Here is a 21,820-nt window from a genome sequence, read left to right on the forward strand (position 1 = left end):
TGAGTTTTCATAAAGAAAACAAATATTGAATTTGCTATTGTAGCAGCTTTGTTGATAATTTAAATTTAATTGAAACTCTTGAAGAGCTCAACAATACTGCTAATTTTTTGAAAAATAAATTAGAGATGAAGGATTTGGAAAAAATCAAAATTTGTTTCGGGTTACAAATTGAACATTTCTCAAAAGGATTATTTGATCATCAATATACATATGCAGAAAGGTCTTAAAGTGCTTTTGCATGGATGATGCACATCCATTGATATCACATATGGTTATTCGATTACTTGATATGAAAAAGATCCATTTCATCCATTTAAAAATGGAGAAAGTGTTCTTGGTCATGAAGTTTTTATAATTTAGTGCAATTTGAGTATTAACTTATCTTGCAAACTGTACTCGACATGACATAGTTTTCTATAAATCTCCTTGTAAGATATAGCTATACTTTAACTCAAAGACATTAGAATGATATTAAACATATTTTTCATACTTAAAGGGTACTATTATTTTGGGATTATTTTTATTCTCAAAATTCAGAATCCACTTTAGTGGGAGATGCAGATACATGTTATCTTTCTAATCCACATAAAACTAAATCACGAGCAAGATATGTGTTTACACATGATGGAATAGCTATATCTTGGAAAATATATGAGCAATCCTTGACAGTAACATTTCCAAATCATTCTGAAATTATTGCAATTCATGAAACAAGTCAAGAATGTGTATAGTTGAGGAACATGACCCATCATATCCAAGCATCATGTGAGTTAATTTCAACAACAGATAGTCTATCAATTTTGTATGAAGACAATACAGCTTTTATCGGACAACTCAAAGGAGGTTATATAACAAATCGTATGTCTCCAAAATTCTTTCATACACATAAGTTTCAAAAGAATCGCGTTATTGATGTCCAGCAAAATCGCTCAAATGACAATGTAGTGGATTTATTTACAAAAGCATTGCCGACATTTACATTCAAAAAATTAGTTCATGAGATTGGAATACGCCGACCCAAATATTTTCAGTGATCAATATCAGAGAAAGTAGATATACTTTTTTCCCCCTTCGTATAGGTTTTATCCCATTGAATTTTCATAACAAGATTTTAATGAGGTAACATTTATTTTTAATACTCCAAAATAACTGTACTTTTTTTTCCTTCATTTGATTTTTTTATCCCATTAGATTTTTATTAAACAAGGTTTTAATGAAACAAATATTTTGTAATGTCATTTAAAGGAAGTGTTGTAAATGATATATTTATTAATGAATGACAATTATATCCCTACAGCCCTAGAGATTATTATCATTGTATCCCTAATTCTTACATATAAATATATGCCTTTTGTTCTTAATAAAACACACAAAAATTTATTGATTTTCATTCTCTCTTCTCATAACAAAAATTAGATGTAAATATACAAGATAATTTGGTATCATTGAAACTTTATTCTAATAACGTTCAAATAATTTTTATTTTTTTTTCAAATAAGGCAGAGGTCATACTTTTCGCAAAAAAAAAAAAAAAAGATTGTTGTAAAATAATGAGATAATTATTGATGATTATTTAATATTATCATGATATATTAATAATTCTAATCTATTTCAGAGAGTTTATTTAATTTCAATTATAACTCTTATTTTGGACCTATAAATATGAGTCTTGATTCTCAATAAAATACATACTTGTGTTTTCACTATTTTAGTTCTTCTCTTTTTCTCTCCAGTTTAATTATAACACAGTACAAGTCTCTCAAAATCAAAGTAGATTAGTTTGTTGTCTATCTTTAATCTCAAACGTATACTAATACACTAATTTTCTTACCATTTACACGTCTTCCATTTTTACTATTAATGTTTATATGTTACATGCTACCTATATTTCTAATCAAATTATACGCGATCCATTTGAAATCAGATAAGTAGCCCTGTCGTTTGGTGGAAGATAAGTTTGTGTGAATAAATAAATTTCTATTTACTGCAGTTAGTCATGTTATATACAGTACTTAAATCCCAGTTATTCACTTAATTACGAGCTAATTATTCACTTTAAACTTAATTAGCTAAATCTTTTACTAGGCAATTAGTCAATGTGCAGCGCAATGCTTAGTTTCATCATGCATGTCTATATATGGATTAATGTTATGAGTTTAATTAAATTTTAATATGTTTCTTATAATTTGTACTTTTTTTTTATTCCGTTGAACATAGTTTTAAATTCGAGTTATTGAACACGATATTATAGATAAGATTTTAAATTTAAATTTCATAAGATATATAAATATTCTCAAAAAATATCTTTGCTATGCTCCTAAAATAACACAACATTATCATTAATATTCCAAAAGAATATTATTTGCACCTGAAGAGTATGAATTATAATTTTCAAAATTTTAGAGAATATTGATATGTTGCTCTTGAAGAATTAATTAAAAATACAGCATGCTCCCGAAGTGACACCTATTTTGAAGAATATATCATTTTTAATTAGTGTTTATTCTTGAAGAAAAACATATAACTCATGTCGAGTTGATTATACATTGGTTAATCATATTTTTCGAAATTAATTTTATCTTTTTTATTGTGTAGTTAGCCAAATGGTAAACATCATAAAACTTGAATTTGCCGTACTTGACATATCTGGAAAAAATTATCAATAATTAGTTCTCGATGCTGATATTCATCTTGTCTTAAATGGTCTTGGAAGGACAATAAAAGTAAGGAACATAGAATCTCTACAAGATCGTGCAAAAAGCACTTATCTTCATTCGTCGTTATCTTCATTATGTATTGAAAATTGAATACCCCACTGAGAAAGATTCGTTGGTTCTTTGAAAAAAATTGACTGAAAGATTTGATCATCAGAGGACTGTAGTCTTCTCAAAAGTCTGCTATGAATGAATTTTCATTTGCAGGACATTAAAACTGTTAGTAAGTATAATTCTAAATTGTATGGAACATTTTCAAAATTGACTTTGTGTAGAAAAATTTGCTTTAGATGTGGAATAAAAGGGGTTTGAACACGTACTTGTTGTACGACAAAATATCTTATGGATCTCTACCTATGATCAATCGACGAAAAGGGAAAAGGGAAAAGGGAAAAGTGGAGACAAATTTTGTTGATTGTGATTGTCCAATTGATATGATTCATTTGGATATCCCTGATTCTTTTGCTGATTCAAATGGGAATATTGACCATTTGATTGGAGTGGTGAGATGAAAAATATAGATTATTTTATTTTCTAATATTTTCTTTTGTTTTAGAAATTCAGTTTAAATATATTTTTACTTTTCGCAAAAATTTGAAAATTTATTATGCATTATTGATTTCATAATATTGAATTATGTTAACTTCTTTTGAATATAAATTCAAATTTTTAGATATATCTATTTTATTATATTTATAGGTTCATGATGGATTCTCAAGACGCCTGATTGATTGATAGTATAACTATACGTGCTATTCTTCAAGATTAAAAAAAATATTCTTTGAGCTTACCATTAGCAAAAAATAACATTAATATGATATCAGGTGAATCGGATATTGTTGAAGACTACAAAAGAGCTTATATTATTTTACCAAATGATATAAAATTATTTATTGACGATGTACTTTATTCTAGCAAATCTAGAAGAAATTTGCTTATTTTTAAAGATATTTGTTGCAATAATATCGCATTGAGATAATACAAAAAAAGAATATTGAATATTTTTGCATAACTTCTTTCGTATTTGATTAGAGATAGATAAAAGAAAAACTGCACGCACTCTTATCTCCCATATATTATACATTTATAAAAACTATTGAATCTAATGTTGTTACGAGCTAGAAGTTCATCGATCCAAAAAGTTTTTATACTTTGGTAGGATCGACTTGGTGATCCAAGAGCTATAATGATATATTTGATTAATAAACAACTCACATGGACATCATTTAAAGAACTAGAATATTCTTTTACCTAATGATTACCAATGTGTAGCTTGTATGTAAGGTAAGTTAGTCAAGAACTTTGACTACAAAGATTAATATTGAATTTCTGACTTTATTTAAAATAATTATGTGGGCCAATACATCCACAATGTGGAACATTTTATTATTTTATGGTATTAATAGATTATTTTATTAGATGGTCACATGTTTGCCTACTTTCCACTAGGACTATAACTTTTGTTAAATTACTTGCTCAAATCATAAAATACGAGCTCAATTTCCTGATTATTCAATCAAGACAATTCATCTTGATAATGCTAACGAGTTTAGATCACAAGCATTCAATGATTATTGTATGATAATTGGGACTGTTATTGAACATTTGATTGGTCACATGCCCATACATAAAATGGTTTAGGAGACTCATTTATTAAACATCCACAACTTATTGCCAGACAATTACTTAGAAAAACAAAACTTCCATCTTTTGATCGAGGTCATGTCATATTACATCTTGTATCATTGGTTCGTATAAAACTAACTATCTATTATCAATATTCACTTTTGCAATTTGTATTAGGTCATGAACATAATATCTCTCACCTACAAAATTTTTGTTATACTGCGAAATCCCTATTTCACCCCCATAAAGCATTAAAATGGATCCCTAACGAAGACTTGGGATTTATGTTGGTTTTGATTCACCATCTATTATTCAGTATCTTGAACTTTTAATGAGTAATTTATGCACTGCATGTTTTGCAGATTGTCATTTTACTTTTCCAACTTTAGGAGGGAAAAACTATATCCTTGAAAATAAGGTAAAATTTCTTGGAATAAAACAATTTTATCTCAGTTTAATCCCTGCGGCAATCAATGTGAGTAAGAAATTAATAAATCATTCATTTCAAAGAGTTGTAAATCAATTACTTGATGTGTTTGTTGACATAAGAAAAGTGTCAAAGTCATATATTTCAGCAAAAAATATTTCAACAAAAATTAATGTCCATATAGGACAGTTTGCCATAGTAAATGAATCTTAAGTACGTCAGAAGCGTGATCAACTAATTGATTCAAAGGACTCTGTACCTAAAAAATGAAACTATAAGAGAAAAACCACCTAAAAACTTCGGAAGAAGTAATATTAGAAAATATTAATCAATCGAATATTAAAAATATAGTTCCTAAATAGTCAAAAGTGTCAGAAAATAAATGAGATTTCAATGGAGTATATGTTATCTCATAAATTATGAGAACGAAATAATATTGTTATAGATAATATTTTTTGCCTTTAATGTGATGCTTGATATTATATAAAATGAAGTTCCTAAACCACAGTCTATTAAAGATTGTAACATAAAAATAATTGGTCAAAATGAAAAAAAAAGCCACATCGGTGAAATTAAATTTCTTAGAGAAACAAAAAGTGTTTGGACCTATAGTTCAAATCCAAACACTTGAAAATCAATCGTTGTAGGATACAAATAGGTTTTTGTATGAAAAGATAAATGAAAATAATGAAATTGATAGATATAAAACTCGACTCGTAGCTCAAGGTTTCTTACAAAAATCAAGAATTGATTATGAGGAAACATATTATTCTATAATGGATATCATCACTTTTAGATTCTTAAATAATTTGATTGTGTCACAAAGGCTCGATATGTGCCTTATATGAAAGTCCCCGAATGACTTAAAGTGCTAGGAATAAACGATACATGCTCGAGGACCTTGTTTTCAATTAAATTACAAAAGATCAGTATATGGATTGAAATAGTTCGGACGCATTGAGTATAATTGCCTTAACGAATATTTGTTGAAGGAGGATTATAAAAATGATAATTTGTTCCTATGTGTTTTCATAAAGAAAACAAATATTGGATTTGCAATTGAAACAATGTATGTTGATGATTTGAATTTAATTGGAACTCTTGAAAAGCTCAACAAAATTGTAGATTATATGAAAAATAAATTTGAGATGAGGGTTTGGGAAAACCAAATTTTGTCTCGGATTGCTTATTAAACATTTTTCTAGAAGGAGTATTTGCTCATCAATTTATATATATAGAAAAAGTCTTAAAACGTTTTTATATGGATAATGTACATCCATTGATATTACTTATGGTTATTTGATTAATTGATATGAAAAAGATCAATTTCATCGACTTGAAGATGAAGAAAAAGTTTTTAGTCTTGAAATACTATATCTTTGTGCAATTGGAGCATTTACCTATCTTGTGAATTACACTCGACCCAATATAACTTTTTCTATAAATCTTCTTGCAAGATATAGCTCCACACCAACTCAAAAACTTTGGAATAGTGTTAAATACATTTTTCATTACTTGAAAGGTATTATTGATTTGAGATTATTTTATTTTCAAAAGTCGAGATCTACTTTAGTGGGATATATATATGCAGGTTATCTCTCTGATCCACATAAAATGAAATTACAAATAGGGTATGTGTTTACACATAGAAGAATAGCTATATCATGTAGATTTATGAAGTAATTCTTGACAACGACCTTAAATCATTCTGAAATTGTTGCAATCCATGAAGCAGTTCGAGAATGTGTATAGTCGAGGAATATAACCCATCATATCTGAGCATCATGCGAATTAACTTCTACAAAAAATAGTCCAACAATTTTGTATAAAGACAACGCTGTTTATATTGCACAACTTAAATGGGGTTATATAAAAGGTGACATAATGAAATATCTTTCTCCAAAATTCTTTCATACACATGAATTTTAGAAAAATGGCGATACTGATGTTCAATAAATTTACTCAAATGACAATGTGACTGATTTATTCACAAAAATATTGCCAACATCTGCATTCAAAAAGTTGGTTCACAAGATTGGACTGTATCGACTAAAAGATCTTCACTGATTTTTATCGGGGAGAGTAGTTGTACTCGTTTTCCTTAATCTAGGTTTTGTCTCATTGAATTTTTCTAGCAAAGTTTTAATACGACAACATTTTCTTTATACCTCAAAATATTAACAATTAACTGTACTCTTTTTTTCTTTGTTTGATTTTTTCATTGGTTTTCATCGAACAGGGCTTTTAACAAGGCATTTATTGTACAAATAATCATCAAAGAGAAAGTGTTATACAATAATGAGATAATTATTGATGATTATTTAGTATTAATAGATGGTTCGATTTCCAATACAGTCATCCATAATTTATAAAAACCACACTTTTTTATAGCTCTCTTAAAATAATTTAGCATAAATCAAATCAAATTCTATTTTGTGTTATGTATTTCAAATTCCATATATAACTATTAAATTTGAATTTAATTTATTCCCTGTGAGGCGATAGCTCTTAACTCACTAAATCTATTATTAGTCAATGATCCCGTATGCTTGCGGGGTTACAGAACAAGTTTTTGGCGATGTTGTTGGGAATAAAGTATTTAATTTGAATATATTAGGTTAATTTGAATCTATTAGTTTATATAGTGTTCAAATTTTCTTTTACGATATTATTTACGCATTGTCTATCTTTTTTTATTTTAGCAATGTATGTAAGATTCTGAAGAAATCGAGCTCCATCATTAGATCCCGAGATCAAAATAATCTTTAGACAAAGAAGATAAGAACATAGAAGTAAAGAAAAAGAAATGGCAAAAAATAAAAATCCAAATTAGGTTCAAAATCCATTATTACTACCATTGCCAGCTCGGCCAGAATAATCAAGGATAGTAGCAAATGATGAAGAAGCTTTAGTTAGGTATTATGTAAATTCCATTCCTGCTCCTGTGCAACCACCTATCATATATTCACCGTTTGGACAGGTCAACTTAATCAACTTATTTTTGAATAATCACAACATTAGGTTCTTTGGAAGATCAATTGAAAAGCCTTAGGAACACATTCAAGCATTCTTGAGGCTTTACGGTATGATAAGTCATGTAGGCATGTTTGCTAATGCTTTTTGACAGTGCCTATTCTCTTGTGCTAAAGTCACTAATTCCTGATAGTATCATTTCATGGAATAACATGGTGCAGAAGTTCAGTTTGAAATTCTTCTCGTCTTCTTGAGTCCATCAAATCATAAATGAAGCCCATACTTTCAAGGAAAGAGACCTCGAGAGTTATCTAAAAGCATGAAAAGATTCAAAGATTACTTCAGAGAGTGCCCTAATCTGAACATTCCCAAAGACTCTAAGATCTTCACATTTATTCAGGCCTAAAGCCTAAATTTCGCATCATAGTCGATGCTTCAGCATAAAGGTCAATTTTGGATATTTCCTTGGACAATACCTCAGACCTTTTTGAGAGAAATATTGAAAATCAGTCTATATGGCTAATAGATAGGAAAGTGCCAAGGAAAACAACAAGAATACACAATGTTGATATAGCTACATCATTGGCAGCCTAAATGGAAGCATTGACAAAGAGGTTAGAAAGCGTTACTTAGAATGTGAAGATGGTACTGCAACGAAAACTAGTTTGCAGAGGCTGCGGGGCTAATCATACTACAGGAAAATGTCCTTTAGCTTCCATGCATGTAATCCAATTTGAGGAGGTCAGTTATGCGCAGAACTTTCAGAGACAATAGAACAATCCTTACTCCAACACCTATATTCAGGTTGGAGCAAGCATCCTATTTTTAGGGGTTAATAATCAGGGTCAATGATGTCAGATTCGGGGTAACTTACCAAGATTATAGCAACAACAAGAGAATAGGTCATTGTTGAAAGAATTAGTGGCTTAGTTCATTACTAAAAGTGAGACTAATTTTCAAAATCCCTTACTATAACTACAAATTTGGAAACATAGGTAGGATAGATAGCAGCTACATTAGCTTTTAGGATGCAAGGTACCCTGTCAAGCAACACAAAAAAAGCCAAAGGAATGTGTATTAGCCATTGAAACATTGAATTATGCAATTTTTGAGGTACCATCAATCAAGCTTGCTACCCCGATTCGAGCTTATATGTTACCTATCCCATTCTCTCAAAATCTTTGAAGACTGCCTAAAGAGGAACAAATTCAGACCATTACAATAAGAAATGGAGTTCAACTACCAAAAATAATTGTAGACAAGAAATGGATCAAGAAAAATCACGTACCTACTACGAACAATGAAAAAGTGGTTCAGTGAAAAGAATCAGTAAAGGTTATTTAAGAAGAATAGTCAAACATTCCACAAGTTAAGGTAACAATTCCTACGAATAAACACACGTTTCCGATCCTATTCCCTCAAGACTCTAAAATAATAAATTGAACAAACAATTCAAGACGTTCTTGGATGCTCTCCAACAACTTTACATCAACATTGTTTTCACTGACGGCATTTTACAAATTTCAAATTACACAAAGTTTTTAACGGAGATGTTGACCAAGAAAAGAAAGCTGTTAGAGGATGAAATAGTGACATTGATTGAAGAATACAGTGCAATCATAAAAATGCTCCCTTCTAAACTAAAAGCTCCAGAGAGTTTCACTGTGTCTTGTTCAATAGAAAATCCACATAACTTAAATGTTTCAATTGATTTTTGAGCAAGTATTAATTTGATGTCATTGTCTATCTACAGAAAATTGGGTCTAGATGATCCAAAGGCAAATCAATAATCCTGTAACTGGCTAACAAGACTCTTAAGCATCCTTATTGAGTGGTAGAGAATATGCTCATCAAAGTTGTAGATCACTTTATTTAGCTGATTTCATTATCCTTGATATATACGCTCAACACATGCTATTAATATTGGAGAGACCAATTGTTGCAACTACACAAGCATTAATGGATTTTGAAAAAAGTGAATTAATTTTAAGCGTGAAAGAAAAACAATATAGCTTCACAATGTATGGTCCACTCAAGCAACCAATTGACATTGAATAATGTCGAATGATCAACCATGGGAAGCAACAAGAATAAGAAGGAAGAAGTGAAAATTGTTGGGCAGGACAACAATGAAAATCTTTTAATTTGGAGGCTCAAAGATGAAATAAAGAATAACTGCCAGTGCAAATGATGCAAGGCTGAAAAATCTCTTTTCAAGCCACTATGAATAGCCAAAACATTAAAGTCAAGTTAATGACTATAAATAAGTGCTTATTAGGAAGTAACCCAACTTTCTTCCCTTTTATTTATTTTTTAAATAATATAGTAATTTTTATTCCTTCTAGTAGTAAAGGGTATCTTTATTCCCCTATTTCCATTTGGGTAGTGTTTGTGCTTACTATAAATTGTTCAAAGTTATGTTTAATCTCTATTTATTTTAAAAGGAATATGGCACACGAACATATTGGACAAAGGAAAAGATATAGCAAGCGATACAACATTTTCATGCCAATCCATCTACCACCTACAGATTTATACCAGGGGAGTACTTAGTTTTCTTCTTTACTCTTAATTTTTATATGTTGCATGTTATATTTTTAAACATTGCGGACAATGTCTGTTATAAGTTTGGGGGTGAAAAAACATTGTGTTTAATATGTCTTTACTGTTTTGCGTGGTTTTTCGTGTAATTTTTTTTAAGAAAATTTGAAAAAAGAATTACTTTCAATGTATTTTTTGTGCTTGTGCATGTTAGATAAATTTATCTACTATGTTGAATTTATTTAGAACTATGTGCTAGATTATAAATTGTGAAAAAGTTGCACATTAAGTTGATTTATGGTTATTCATGTGAAACTTGATATTTTTATGCACAAGATTTATGTTTTGCATCACAAATGATTAATTTGATTCAAAATTTGAATATACAAAAATATAGTGGACCTTAGTTACTAAATTCAAACAAACACTAAATTATACATCAGTAAATTGACTCTAGGATAGTTTGGGTGATTGAGCTATGTAGGAAGATACTGAGATAAATGTGAATTTCATGTGTGCTAAATTTTGTGTGGATTGTTTAAAGGCAATAAGTTAAAACTAAGTGAATATCTTGAGTTAGTGGTCAATTCTTGAGAATGAGTAATTAGTAAGGGATATTGCACTAATTATTGCATAAAAAATACCTCATTGTGAAGCATTTCTTCGTAGCCTTTATAACTCAAGTGATTAAGCTTTCAAGGTATATAAAACCTAGGTAACATATAGTTATTTGATTTGGGAGTCATCGACCTAAAAGTTACTATAGGGTCATTTAGAAAGCTTAATGGAGAGAAGTTCACACGTAAAATGTGAGAAAAGAAAAAAAATCTATATAAAAGAAAAAGAAAAAAATTATTACATGCCTTGATTAAATGCCAAGTATTTTGGGAGAATTGGACTTTTAACAATGAGTTATTATCCTAATTAAATTTTGAAGGTTGAGAAAATAAAAAATAAAGAGAATCCTCGTTTGTTGACATACTGAACTACAGTTATTAAAATCTAATCAAATTAGAAAGAGTGAATTTTAAATATTATATAAAAATTCAACTTTAGATCACATCTTGATAAAAGAGCGAAAAGAATAAATTTGGGGTGGTGTGAGTTTTACGAGTGAACAAAGAATATATAACTAATGAGGATCATGAATTAAAGCACTTTACGAATTTATGTTTCTTTACATGAATTATCACACACAAACACATACACACATATGTCGATTTTGCATTGAACTAGTATAAATTAATTTTAGCAATGTGATGTTGTTGCAGTTTATAGTTTTGATACATAAATTTTAATCCTAAGACCAAATGCTTATCTAACCACTTTTTTATAAAAATAATAATAATAATAAATTTGTAAGTCAAAGTTTATTTTGTTTAAAGACAAACAATTGTTTAAGTTTGAGGATGTTTGATAAGTGTATAAAATACACTTATTAGAGTTGTTAAATGAGATTAATTTTAATAAATTTTGATAATTTATGATTTAATTAGATGTTAATTTTGTCTGTTAGGTAAAATTCAAGGTAAATTGGTAGAATTGGAATAAATGAATGGAAAAGAATGAAAATGAAAGAAATTCAAAGTTTGGGATCAAATTGCAAATATCCAATAATTGATTTGAACTACAAGAAGATAATTGAAGCTTTTAGGAGTCAATTGGATGTAATTTGAAGTCAAAGGAGTGAAATATTGCCACGGGTTATCACAAATCGATTTTCTGCCCAAAAAGTTATGCTTCTAATTTTTAACCTCATCTTGATCGTTAACAAGAGTTAGAATTGGAAAATTTCTATTTCTAGAAGAATTCAAGTCATTTGAGTGATATATTCAACGTACTTTGAATAACCTCAATTGAATATTAAAAGAAAAGTTATGATAAAAATACTGAAATCTACTCAGGGACAAACCAAGGTGAATCGGTGTGCGCATGGGCAATTTTCGCAGATAAATCAACAGTTTTCTTTTGCCATTCATATTCTTTTCAAACTCAAATTGGATACAATTTTGAACTATTTTCTGGCATTTATAAATACAAAACAAGGGCTACAGATGTGGAGAACCCCCTATTGCCTTTTCATATACAATAATATCATCAAATTCGTCAATAACAAGAGGCCAATTCATTACTTTTGGGAGAGAAGATCAAGCCCTAGTAAGGAACTAGAGCCAATTACATCAAGATTTTAAAGAATTCAACATTGGAATTGAAGATCAAGATTTCTTGTATTACTTTATGAATCGGGTGATATTTTTCATTATTCTTTTTGTAATTTATTTAAAAAAATGTTATGCTAGATCTCCTTTTTGTATTGGATGAAGATGAATCATATTGTTTTATTTATTTTAATTCAGAATTAGTAATTTAGTTTATTTTTTAAGGTTCTTGATTAATTTTGCATACCCATTGCAGTGTTTGTTTGATAAGTGCATTTTATACACTTATTTGGACTCAAAAATACAAATATTTAACAATTCTTTTGAACAATTATAGTCTAATTTATTGTATATTTCGTTTATTAAGTGAAACTTGATGAATGGTAGTTGAATTGAAAGAAAGAAGTGAAAATAGCAAAAAGGGCAAAATCTAAAATTTGAAGACTAAAGTGTAATTACTCAAAAGTTGTCTCAAACCTCTTGATGAAGTTTTGAGAATGCTAAGGGTTAATTGAATGCAATTAGAAGTCAAAAGAAGTGAAATATGGCCAAACTATTATCACAAATCAATTTTCAACTGCACAAGGATGTTCCAAATTTTTAGCCGGAGATTGAGACCCATATTTGGCCTAGTCAACGTTCAAATTGGAAAAGAGTTATTTTTGGTAAAATTGTATCCTTTTGAATTATCTTTACAACACAATTTGAATCATCTTAATCGAATATTGGGAGAGAAAGTTATGATTAAAATACTAAAGGTGGTGCAGTGCTAAAAATTTTCCCGAGAAGCTATCTTTGCAGCACGTGTCGCCATCTAGGCACCGCCTGGGTGTATTTAGGCACTTTTGGCCTATTTTGAAGCCCATAAAAATCCTACATTCGTCACAAATGTGGGTAAGAGTATAAATACAAGTTTTTGACACTTTTGAGAGGATTTCACACATTGAGAGATAGAGAACACAAGTAGAGATTGAAGAATGCAAGTCAAGAGAGAAAAATATTAAGAAATTAAAGTTTTGAAGCATTGATTGGAAAAGGAAGAAGATCTTGGTGGTGCAAGAGTAATCTCTCTTTCTCCCTATGTATATACGAAATCCGATGATGTATTAAATAACAAACTCTTGTTTTTCCTCTTTCATTATGAGTAACTAAATTTCTTATTGGTGTAATCTACTTGTGATCATTTATTTCTTTTATTCAAGATTCTTACTCTTTTATCTTACATGTGTTGATTTTGCTATGAGTTTAATGCATTGAATTACTTGATCACTAATTTGATGATTTTGTGAAATTTATTTATTAATTTTTTTTATGGATGAAGATGTGAGTTTGATATTTAGGTCATATAGTAGTTAGTAAATTAGTATAATGTGTAGAAATACTTATATTAATTATTGCGATCATATATGAATTCTTAGAACTAATATTTCATTTAACTAAGTTTGATTCGCATAGATATATAGAATTGAATTAATTAAACAAGCTCAATGAGAAGTCAAGAGGGGTAAATTGAATACAATAGAAGAATTCAATCGAACACTACATTAGTTTATGAATCTTGAATTAAAATCTAAAGTTTATCAATAGATGAAATTGTTTTGCCTTAATATCCATTCTATATTTAAATTCTACCCAATCTTTGTGTACATCTGCTAATTTTAAGTACTTAGATAAAAAATTACAACAAATCGCAATTTTCTCTGTTTCATCAAATAGGAGTTAAAAATATTATATTAAATATTAATTTATAGCCCTCGTGGGAACGATAATCCGAGCTCAAAGGTTGTACACTTGCTATAGAAAAAATTAATTGCTTGTTGTAATATTGGAAGACTTACAATAAGTTTATAGCGTGACAAAATTAATATAAGTGCTATAGATTTTAGGAATAACATTTATTACAAGTGCGATTATATAGATAATTTGAAATCTAATGTGTTCTAATCATTTGAATTTGGGCTAGGAATAGACTCTGGTCATGTTTAGAATATAGTTAATTTATCTTTAAAAAGAAAAGTTAAACACACTAGCTTTATCAAGGATGCATGAATATGACTAAATTACATAATTGAGAATTGAAATGGATAGCAATAGACGGATTCGAATTGCAATGCAGTCATTCATAAATTGATAAGAACCACAATTTTATAGCTTTTTTTATTTATTAGTTTAGCATAAATCAAACCAAATTCTCTTTTGTGTTACATATTTTAAATTTCATACATAACTAGTAAATTTGAATTTAAGATTGCATGAATATGATGAAGAGTGTTAGGTTTTGAGTTGGCAATTTTGTGAACAAAAGGATCAAATTGTAATTGTTCAAAAATTAAGGGTCAATTTGTCTATATTTCAAAGTCGGGGACTATGTTGCAATTTCGTAAAAGTATGTTTAATGTTTGAGTTTGGGAAAAGGAAAGAAATGTCGTCGAAGTTTCGTTAGCTGCTCGCCAAGAGATTGCTCAAGTGTAAAAAACAAAGAGGATATCGCTAGCCTATCACCCCTGCCTTGCTCGAGTGAAACAGCGTCGCTCGCTTTTTACTGGTATTTCGCTCGAGCGACAATGTTATATGGAGAAACCTTATTTTGTGATTTTCGATATCTTGACCCGGCAGATGTTGAGTAGCCTAAAAGGTTCATCGACCCTAAGTTTCCTCATTATGTCTATAAACTGAATAAAGCCTTGCATGGTCTGAAACAAGCTCCTAGAACTTGGTATGATAGACTCACTGCATACCTTGTTGATCGTGGATTTTCAAGAGGTGGTGCAGACGGAAACTTTATTCTTAGGCGTATTGAAGAAACCATAACTATAGCACAAATTTATGTCAATGACATCATTTTTTGGCTCTCCCATTGATTCTGTTGTTCATGAATTTGCTGAATACATGAAACAAGAATTTGAAATGAACATGGTTGGAGAGTTGAGCTACTTCCTTGGTCTTCAAGTGAAGCAAACAGACGATGGGCTGTTCATTTCTCAATCAAAGTATGCAAAAGTCCTTGTCAAGAGGTTTGGGCTAGATAGTAAAAAAGCACACAAGGATACCCAAGAGTACGAGCGTTAAGTTGATTTTCGAGATTTTGACCCGGTCCACACTAGCCAAAACATGTCCTATATATTCTATTGTGCCGTATTCCTTCATTTTTAGAGGATTGAACTAGGAGATTGCATTGTACACTTTGCTGCATTCATTGAATCCCACAATCTTGTTGTTGCACTCTCTAAAAAAAATAAATAAATAAAAATAAAAGTAAAATAAAAAAATCTGCATCCATCAAACACCAAACCCTATCATTCTAGAGCATCTGTCGAGATTTGAAAATTAAAGAAGGAGATCGAAGTTCTAATCGCTAGAGAACGGAGAGTTCTCGAGAATTCACAGGAGATAGACGAAATCAAGACCTGAGAGTTGGTTCAGGAGCACGCATTCCAGGAGGGTTTTGGAGAATTACAGTTAGGAGGTCAGAAAAACTAGTGTTGATTGAGTTTAGCGGACTATAAGATTTATAGTTGATTCATACAAGCTTGGGCCCGGAGTTTTTAATCCCATAAGGGGTTTTCTCCGTCATCAAATTGTTGTGTTCTTTAATTTTCTGCAATTTACTATTTTACGGTAGTTTAACATAGGGTAGTAATGCATGTGAATTAATATGAACAAAATTAATAACTGTGACTTGTTGTAATTATTAATTGATTGGTTAAAATTCATATAAACACCTATTCACCCTCCTATAAGTGTTATTTAGGTGAAACTATGTCATTTCAAAGAGGATGGGATGACCGTACTTGGAAGCCAACTCAAAAGCCAATATTTCAAAAAGGAAAAGTAGATAGAGAATCATATTTTAGCAAGCAAAGTCAAGACTCAAACAGCAACTGAACAACAAAATTAAAGTTGAGAGAATATCAATGAACAGAAAAAATGATTATTATTATTTTTTTTCAACTGTCCTCATTACGATTCTAATGTATAGATTTCTCATGTTAATGCGAGTAAAGAAAGTTATTCGTTTCCACTAGCGCAATGTTAATGTACCATTGAGAAATGGTTTCGGGACGATCCCAGCATCTGCTATTCTTAGGGAATAAGTGTTAGAGAATTAAAAACCATAGCAACATATTAAACGGAGAGCAATCAATTTTCAGTAAAAAAAAATAAAGACACAAGATTTATAAAAGTTCATATCTCAATGACAGCTTACACCCTCTTTTGCTGCTACGGTTGTTGATTATGATGAAATCGGTTTACAAGAAAAAATCGTACAAGAGAAAAGTACGCAACATAATATTAAACTGACTTGCATTCGAAGGAACAATTATAGATTTAGCTCCGACACAATCTAACAATGAGCACATTGAATCACTTTACTTGGAGACTGATATACCAAACCGTTACAAAGTTAACGTTTCTTCTTCGGAAACTTTAGAAAGCATCTTGAAAACTAAAAAATAAAGCGTCCTATCTTTTAATTGAAATTCCAAAACTCCACTGACACTATTTAAACCTAGTTTTATCAATTATTTGTGAAGAATTATAATTTTCTATTAAATTTTCATTGAAGAGAATTAAGCTGCAGAATCAATCATTAATTGAAGAACAATGATTTATTTCAAACTTTTATAAAGAGCATACTGAAGTTAGTATTTCATATATTTTTGAAACTTGTATATTTCTTTTTATTTTGTTTCCATAAATTTGAAATAATGGGTTGTAAAAATTAAAACGTATGTTTGCATAGTAATAAAGAGGATATATATGTTGTGATGGTAAAAGTTCTATGGACATCTTGTCGTGAATTCTTGCCGAAACATTGAAATCTCACTTGTCAGTTTCCAACATTTACATATTTTGTCATTTTAACATAATTTTTTTGATGTTAATCTTCTCATGCGATATACAATAACTAATGGTGTACACACAACATGGTCCATAACTAATATTGCCAGCCTGACTAACCTAAAATTTCAAACCTAATTTATTTTTTCATTTTCAATTTCAAATTTTGAAAGAAAAATGCTGTCCTTTTGCCACACAAATTGTGAAAATTTGGTTAAATGTACGAAGAAAGAAGCGCAAAATGTACGAGGAAGACGACTCTGCATCCCATGACAATATTTCCATTAATTCTACAAATTTTCAAAACCCTTTTTTAACTATGATGGAACTATCTATTCTCAAAATTTAAAAAAAAAAAAAAAATTGCTGAAGAGGAAATTTGAGAGATAGCTACTCAAATTTTATGTGGCTGGGGAATAGAATAGATTTCTACTGTGCAAAGGTATACTAAAAGGCATATAAAAGATGTAGCAAGTAAGCAACCTAAAAAAATTGGATTCACTAATATATAGTTTTCTGAAAAAAAGTGAATTCTTTTTAATAAAAACAAATTTATCGACCCGAGTTCAAATATATTGACTATAAGACTTAATATTTTGTTTTTGTATTAGAAAACCTAACAACGAAGTTCGAAGCGAATATAGACTAAACATGGCCTACTAGGGACGAAAATTTTGTTTGCATCACTTTTTAATAAATGTAGCGCATTTGGACGAACATAATGATGTAAAAGTTTTAGGTACTTAGACCTTAAATGTATTTACAATACGAGTTAGCTTATTGTTGTATTCGAAAATGATATAATTATGGAAAATTATCAAAAATATGAAAACACTTAGAGAACAATTATAATAAGATATCAAATGCTTTAATATTTTCACACAGCTTTTTTGCAATTTTTATTATTCTCCTTAACTCAAAATGTCTGCATTCGCCACTGATTCGACACATCAAGCAATCATGGGTCCAGCCCTCGATTTTGTTCGTGCATTATGTCGAGTGTCATGTCAGTATTTCATCTCCCTTTTCCATTTCTATGCAAGTTGATCTTATATTTTCATTTTGAATTGTCTCTATTAAGATTCTGATGACATGTTTCGCATGTTAAAAATAGTGAAATAGCATCCGCAAATGTCTTCTGCGATTGTTCTAGAGGAGAGCAGCATTTGTAGCCGCAATATGCACATAGAATTACATTCATTATTATATAAGAAAAAAATTATTAACGTCCATCTTTTTAAATATGTCAATTCATCACATTTTATTCTTTATTCAATGGGCAGAATGAAGGCTGCATTTTGGAGTCGACTACAGTTTATAACTGACCTGAATGTGGCTAAAATCCCTTGCGTTTATTCTGTATCTGCTTTTCCCTATTTTGCTTTAGTTGTAACAGAGGAACTTGTGTGAAGCTGAAGAGATTGTAAAGTGATAACTTGAATATTAGCCCAAAAATGGTGCACTTTACTCTTCAGTGACCCCTCGTAGAGGCAATACCAACCTTGACTGAAGAACTTTTATTACTGAATCTGATACTTTTCTTACAGTTTCCTTCTATTTTTATTTTTTTCGTGTGGGTGAATTTCAAGTTTGTAAGACTATATAAATACAAGAGTATGCATCAAAGATTTTGTCATTGTATCCGAAAAACATATCTTTGCGTACTGCAATGGCACAACCTCGTCCAGCATGGGCTCGTTTCCGTTTTATGGCTCAACCTACCCCAGTTGCACAGCCAGCTCCTCCTACTACTCCTGCACCACCTCCAGTCCAACCCCTGCAGCCACGGGCACCATTTGGTCAGCCTGCAAGGCCACCAGTAGCGCCGTCTCAGGTAAGTCAGCCTCGGGAGCCTACTCCTCCGCCTCCGCGTTCACCTTCACCACCTCCACAGCCTCAGGAGCCTACTCCTCCGCCTCCCCGTTCACCTGCACCACCTCGATCACCACCTCCTGCTGCTGCACCACCTGCACCGGCTAGATCTCCACCGAGGTCACCTGTTGCACCACCTGTTCCAATTGCACAGCCAGCTCCTCCTCCTGCACGACCTCCAATCCAACCCCCGCAGCCACGGCCACCATTTCGTCCACTGGCGAGGACACCAGCAGTGCCGCCTCTGGAGCCTACTCCTCGACCCCCGCCCGCTGCAACTTCGCCACCGAGGTCCGCTGTTGCACCACCAGTTCCTGCGCCTTCAACCCCAAGAAGGTCTCCAATTTCAGCACCCCCAACTGCAGCCCCTTCACCAAAGCATTTGGCTTCATCGCCAGCTCGGGACCCCACTACTGCTGCTGCATCAAAATCTCCTGTCCCAAAAGAACCAGTGACAACCACAAATCTTCGCGTTCCATCTTCTCCAATTCGCAAATCTCCTCAAAGAGAAAGACAAGCTTCATCCTCTTCAATGTCAGCTTCTCCAGTGCCAAAACCAGTTTCAACTGCAGGCCTTGAATCATCTCCTAAAACTGTCAAACCATTGGAAAAAACTCCGGTCCACTCCCCTAAACCGAAGCCAGAAACTCCTCCACCATCTCCATTCATACTACCTCCCTCTCAAATTAAGTCAGACAGCGAGCATGAATCAAGGATACTTACTAAAGTCCACCAAAAGGACGTGCTAATGCATGAAACCATCGAAAAATTACCAAAGCTAATGCCAACAAGTTTACATTGCAGTAGCATTGCTTCCAACGGAAAGCAAGAGTTACCAAAAGAAAAAGTTCCAAACAAGAAAAATTCTGATTCTGAAAAGTTGGGTATGAGTTTTATAACACTTGCAGGTGAAAACAAAGGAGCTGTAATGGAATTAAATCCTTCCCGCAATAAAAAGCATGCTACCAATCCTCAGAGCCTTCAGAAGAATGGAAATTATGCTAAACTTCAGAGCGAAGGCGAAAAATCGGGCAGTGATGAAGAAGGAAGATCAAACAAGGAGAAAAATAAGAATGCAATAGTAATGCAATCACCACCAATGACTGCATATGTGAACAGCAACGTTCAGGGAGTAAACAATTCCATTTTCTTCAATGGTTCTTCCACTCATCAAAATCCAGGAGTTCATCTCTCTATCAATCGAAAGGCAGAAGGAAGCCATGGAATTCACCTGAAGGATCACCATGCATAATGCATCATAAATTTAAAGAAAAATAAAAATAAAACTCAAGAAATGGATGGCTTCCCTTCCGTACTTTAGAGGTTATCAGCTTTTCGTGCTTCATTCTGAAATGTGTCATGAAATAAAACTTGGTTATCGATTTGAGTCATTTAAAATGTTACTGAAATTAAAGGGCATGTACTCCTATTCCCCAACTTTTAATTCAGTTCTATTCTAGTGTTTCCTTCAGGATAAACGAAAGATATGCTTAATTTGTGATTTAATAAATTTTCCATTTACTGAGCAGTAGCTAGAACAAGTCCATTAGCTGTGTATTGATTAAAAAATACTTCCATGTTTTTTTGGGGGGTAACCTGCAATCTGTTGATTGATATCAGCAATTACAAATTCCTTAATAAATCTTGGAGACATTTTCAGTACACAACTCTTGGTGTGTACGTAGGTTCATTTATCATATGGATTATGGAAAATGTGAATTAAATTAGGAAGAGAATAATCTCCTGTTAATAAAAATAAGTTCCCATCCTATTTGGAAGGTTCACAATTTTGGTATGTTATCCATTGAGGAATAGATACCTGATTTGAAAGATTAAGGCCCTGTTTGATCCACATTCTATCAAAAAAATACATTTTTAAACAACGATTTGATATCATTTCAACTATACAATCTTCAATAAAATAATATTACATGCAAATTCAAAATTTTTTCTTATTTTTTAATCACACATTTCTCATCAATACACTATTCAAAAATACATTCTTATGAAAATAATGTGACTCAAACAAAGGCTAAGTAAATAAAGAAGATTCTTCATAATTTAATAAACTATACGCATACTTTCATTTAAAATAAAAATTATACCTCTTTTGTTTGCTTTGTGGATTAGGTGTTGAAGATGGTGTGAGTTTTGATTTGTATTCCACCAAAATTTTTGAGCGTTGAGTTAGCTTTCTATCTCATATAGTTGAGTATATATCATGTGACATGTTGCCTTCTGCAAAAAAATTTGTATGGTAGAGATAATGTCTCTTTCCATGCTCAAGTTATAGCCTATTATTCCATTAAATTTATAGTCAGCTTCTGCAGCCCACTATCCATAAAATCCTTCTTCACATGATACTCTACCATGCAAATTCAATAAGCCACAATCTTTTGATTGAAAATCTATGCCAAGCAATAGGGCATCATGTAATCCCTTCATGTTTCCAGAAAATTGAAGCAGTTCAAAACCGGAGTGACTTTTATAGCCTAAAGTATTTGAAAATTGACAACATTACACACCTATATTTTCTAGTAATGTTTAGAATTTCAACGACTATCTTGTATATAATTTACTACGCGGGTAGTAATGTTTATTACATTATTGTCCATGGCTAAACTATTTTGCAATTACTATTGCAGTGGTCCATGTGTCAACTGTAA

General features: G+C 31.2%; 1 protein-coding gene across 1 annotated transcript; it reads left to right on the plus strand.

Moving 5' to 3' along the window:
- Positions 1–18,930: 18,930 nt before the first annotated feature.
- Positions 18,931–20,682, plus strand: LOC111410408 (vegetative cell wall protein gp1-like). Its single transcript, XM_023040720.1, has one exon. The coding sequence runs from the start codon at positions 18,952–18,954 to the stop codon at positions 20,404–20,406; it is 1,455 nt and encodes a 484-aa protein (XP_022896488.1). The 5' UTR covers positions 18,931–18,951; the 3' UTR covers positions 20,407–20,682.
- The last annotated feature ends 1,138 nt before the right edge of the window (positions 20,683–21,820 follow it).

This window comes from Olea europaea, chromosome 15 (genome assembly GCF_002742605.1).
Source record: "Olea europaea var. sylvestris chromosome 15, O_europaea_v1, whole genome shotgun sequence".
Classification (NCBI taxonomy): domain Eukaryota; kingdom Viridiplantae; phylum Streptophyta; class Magnoliopsida; order Lamiales; family Oleaceae; genus Olea; species Olea europaea.

Excerpts from the sequence above, each read along its gene's own strand:
- LOC111410408 (XM_023040720.1), top strand. The coding sequence starts at position 18,952 with ATGGCACAACCTCGTCCAGCATGGGCTCGTTTCCGTTTTATGGCTCAA.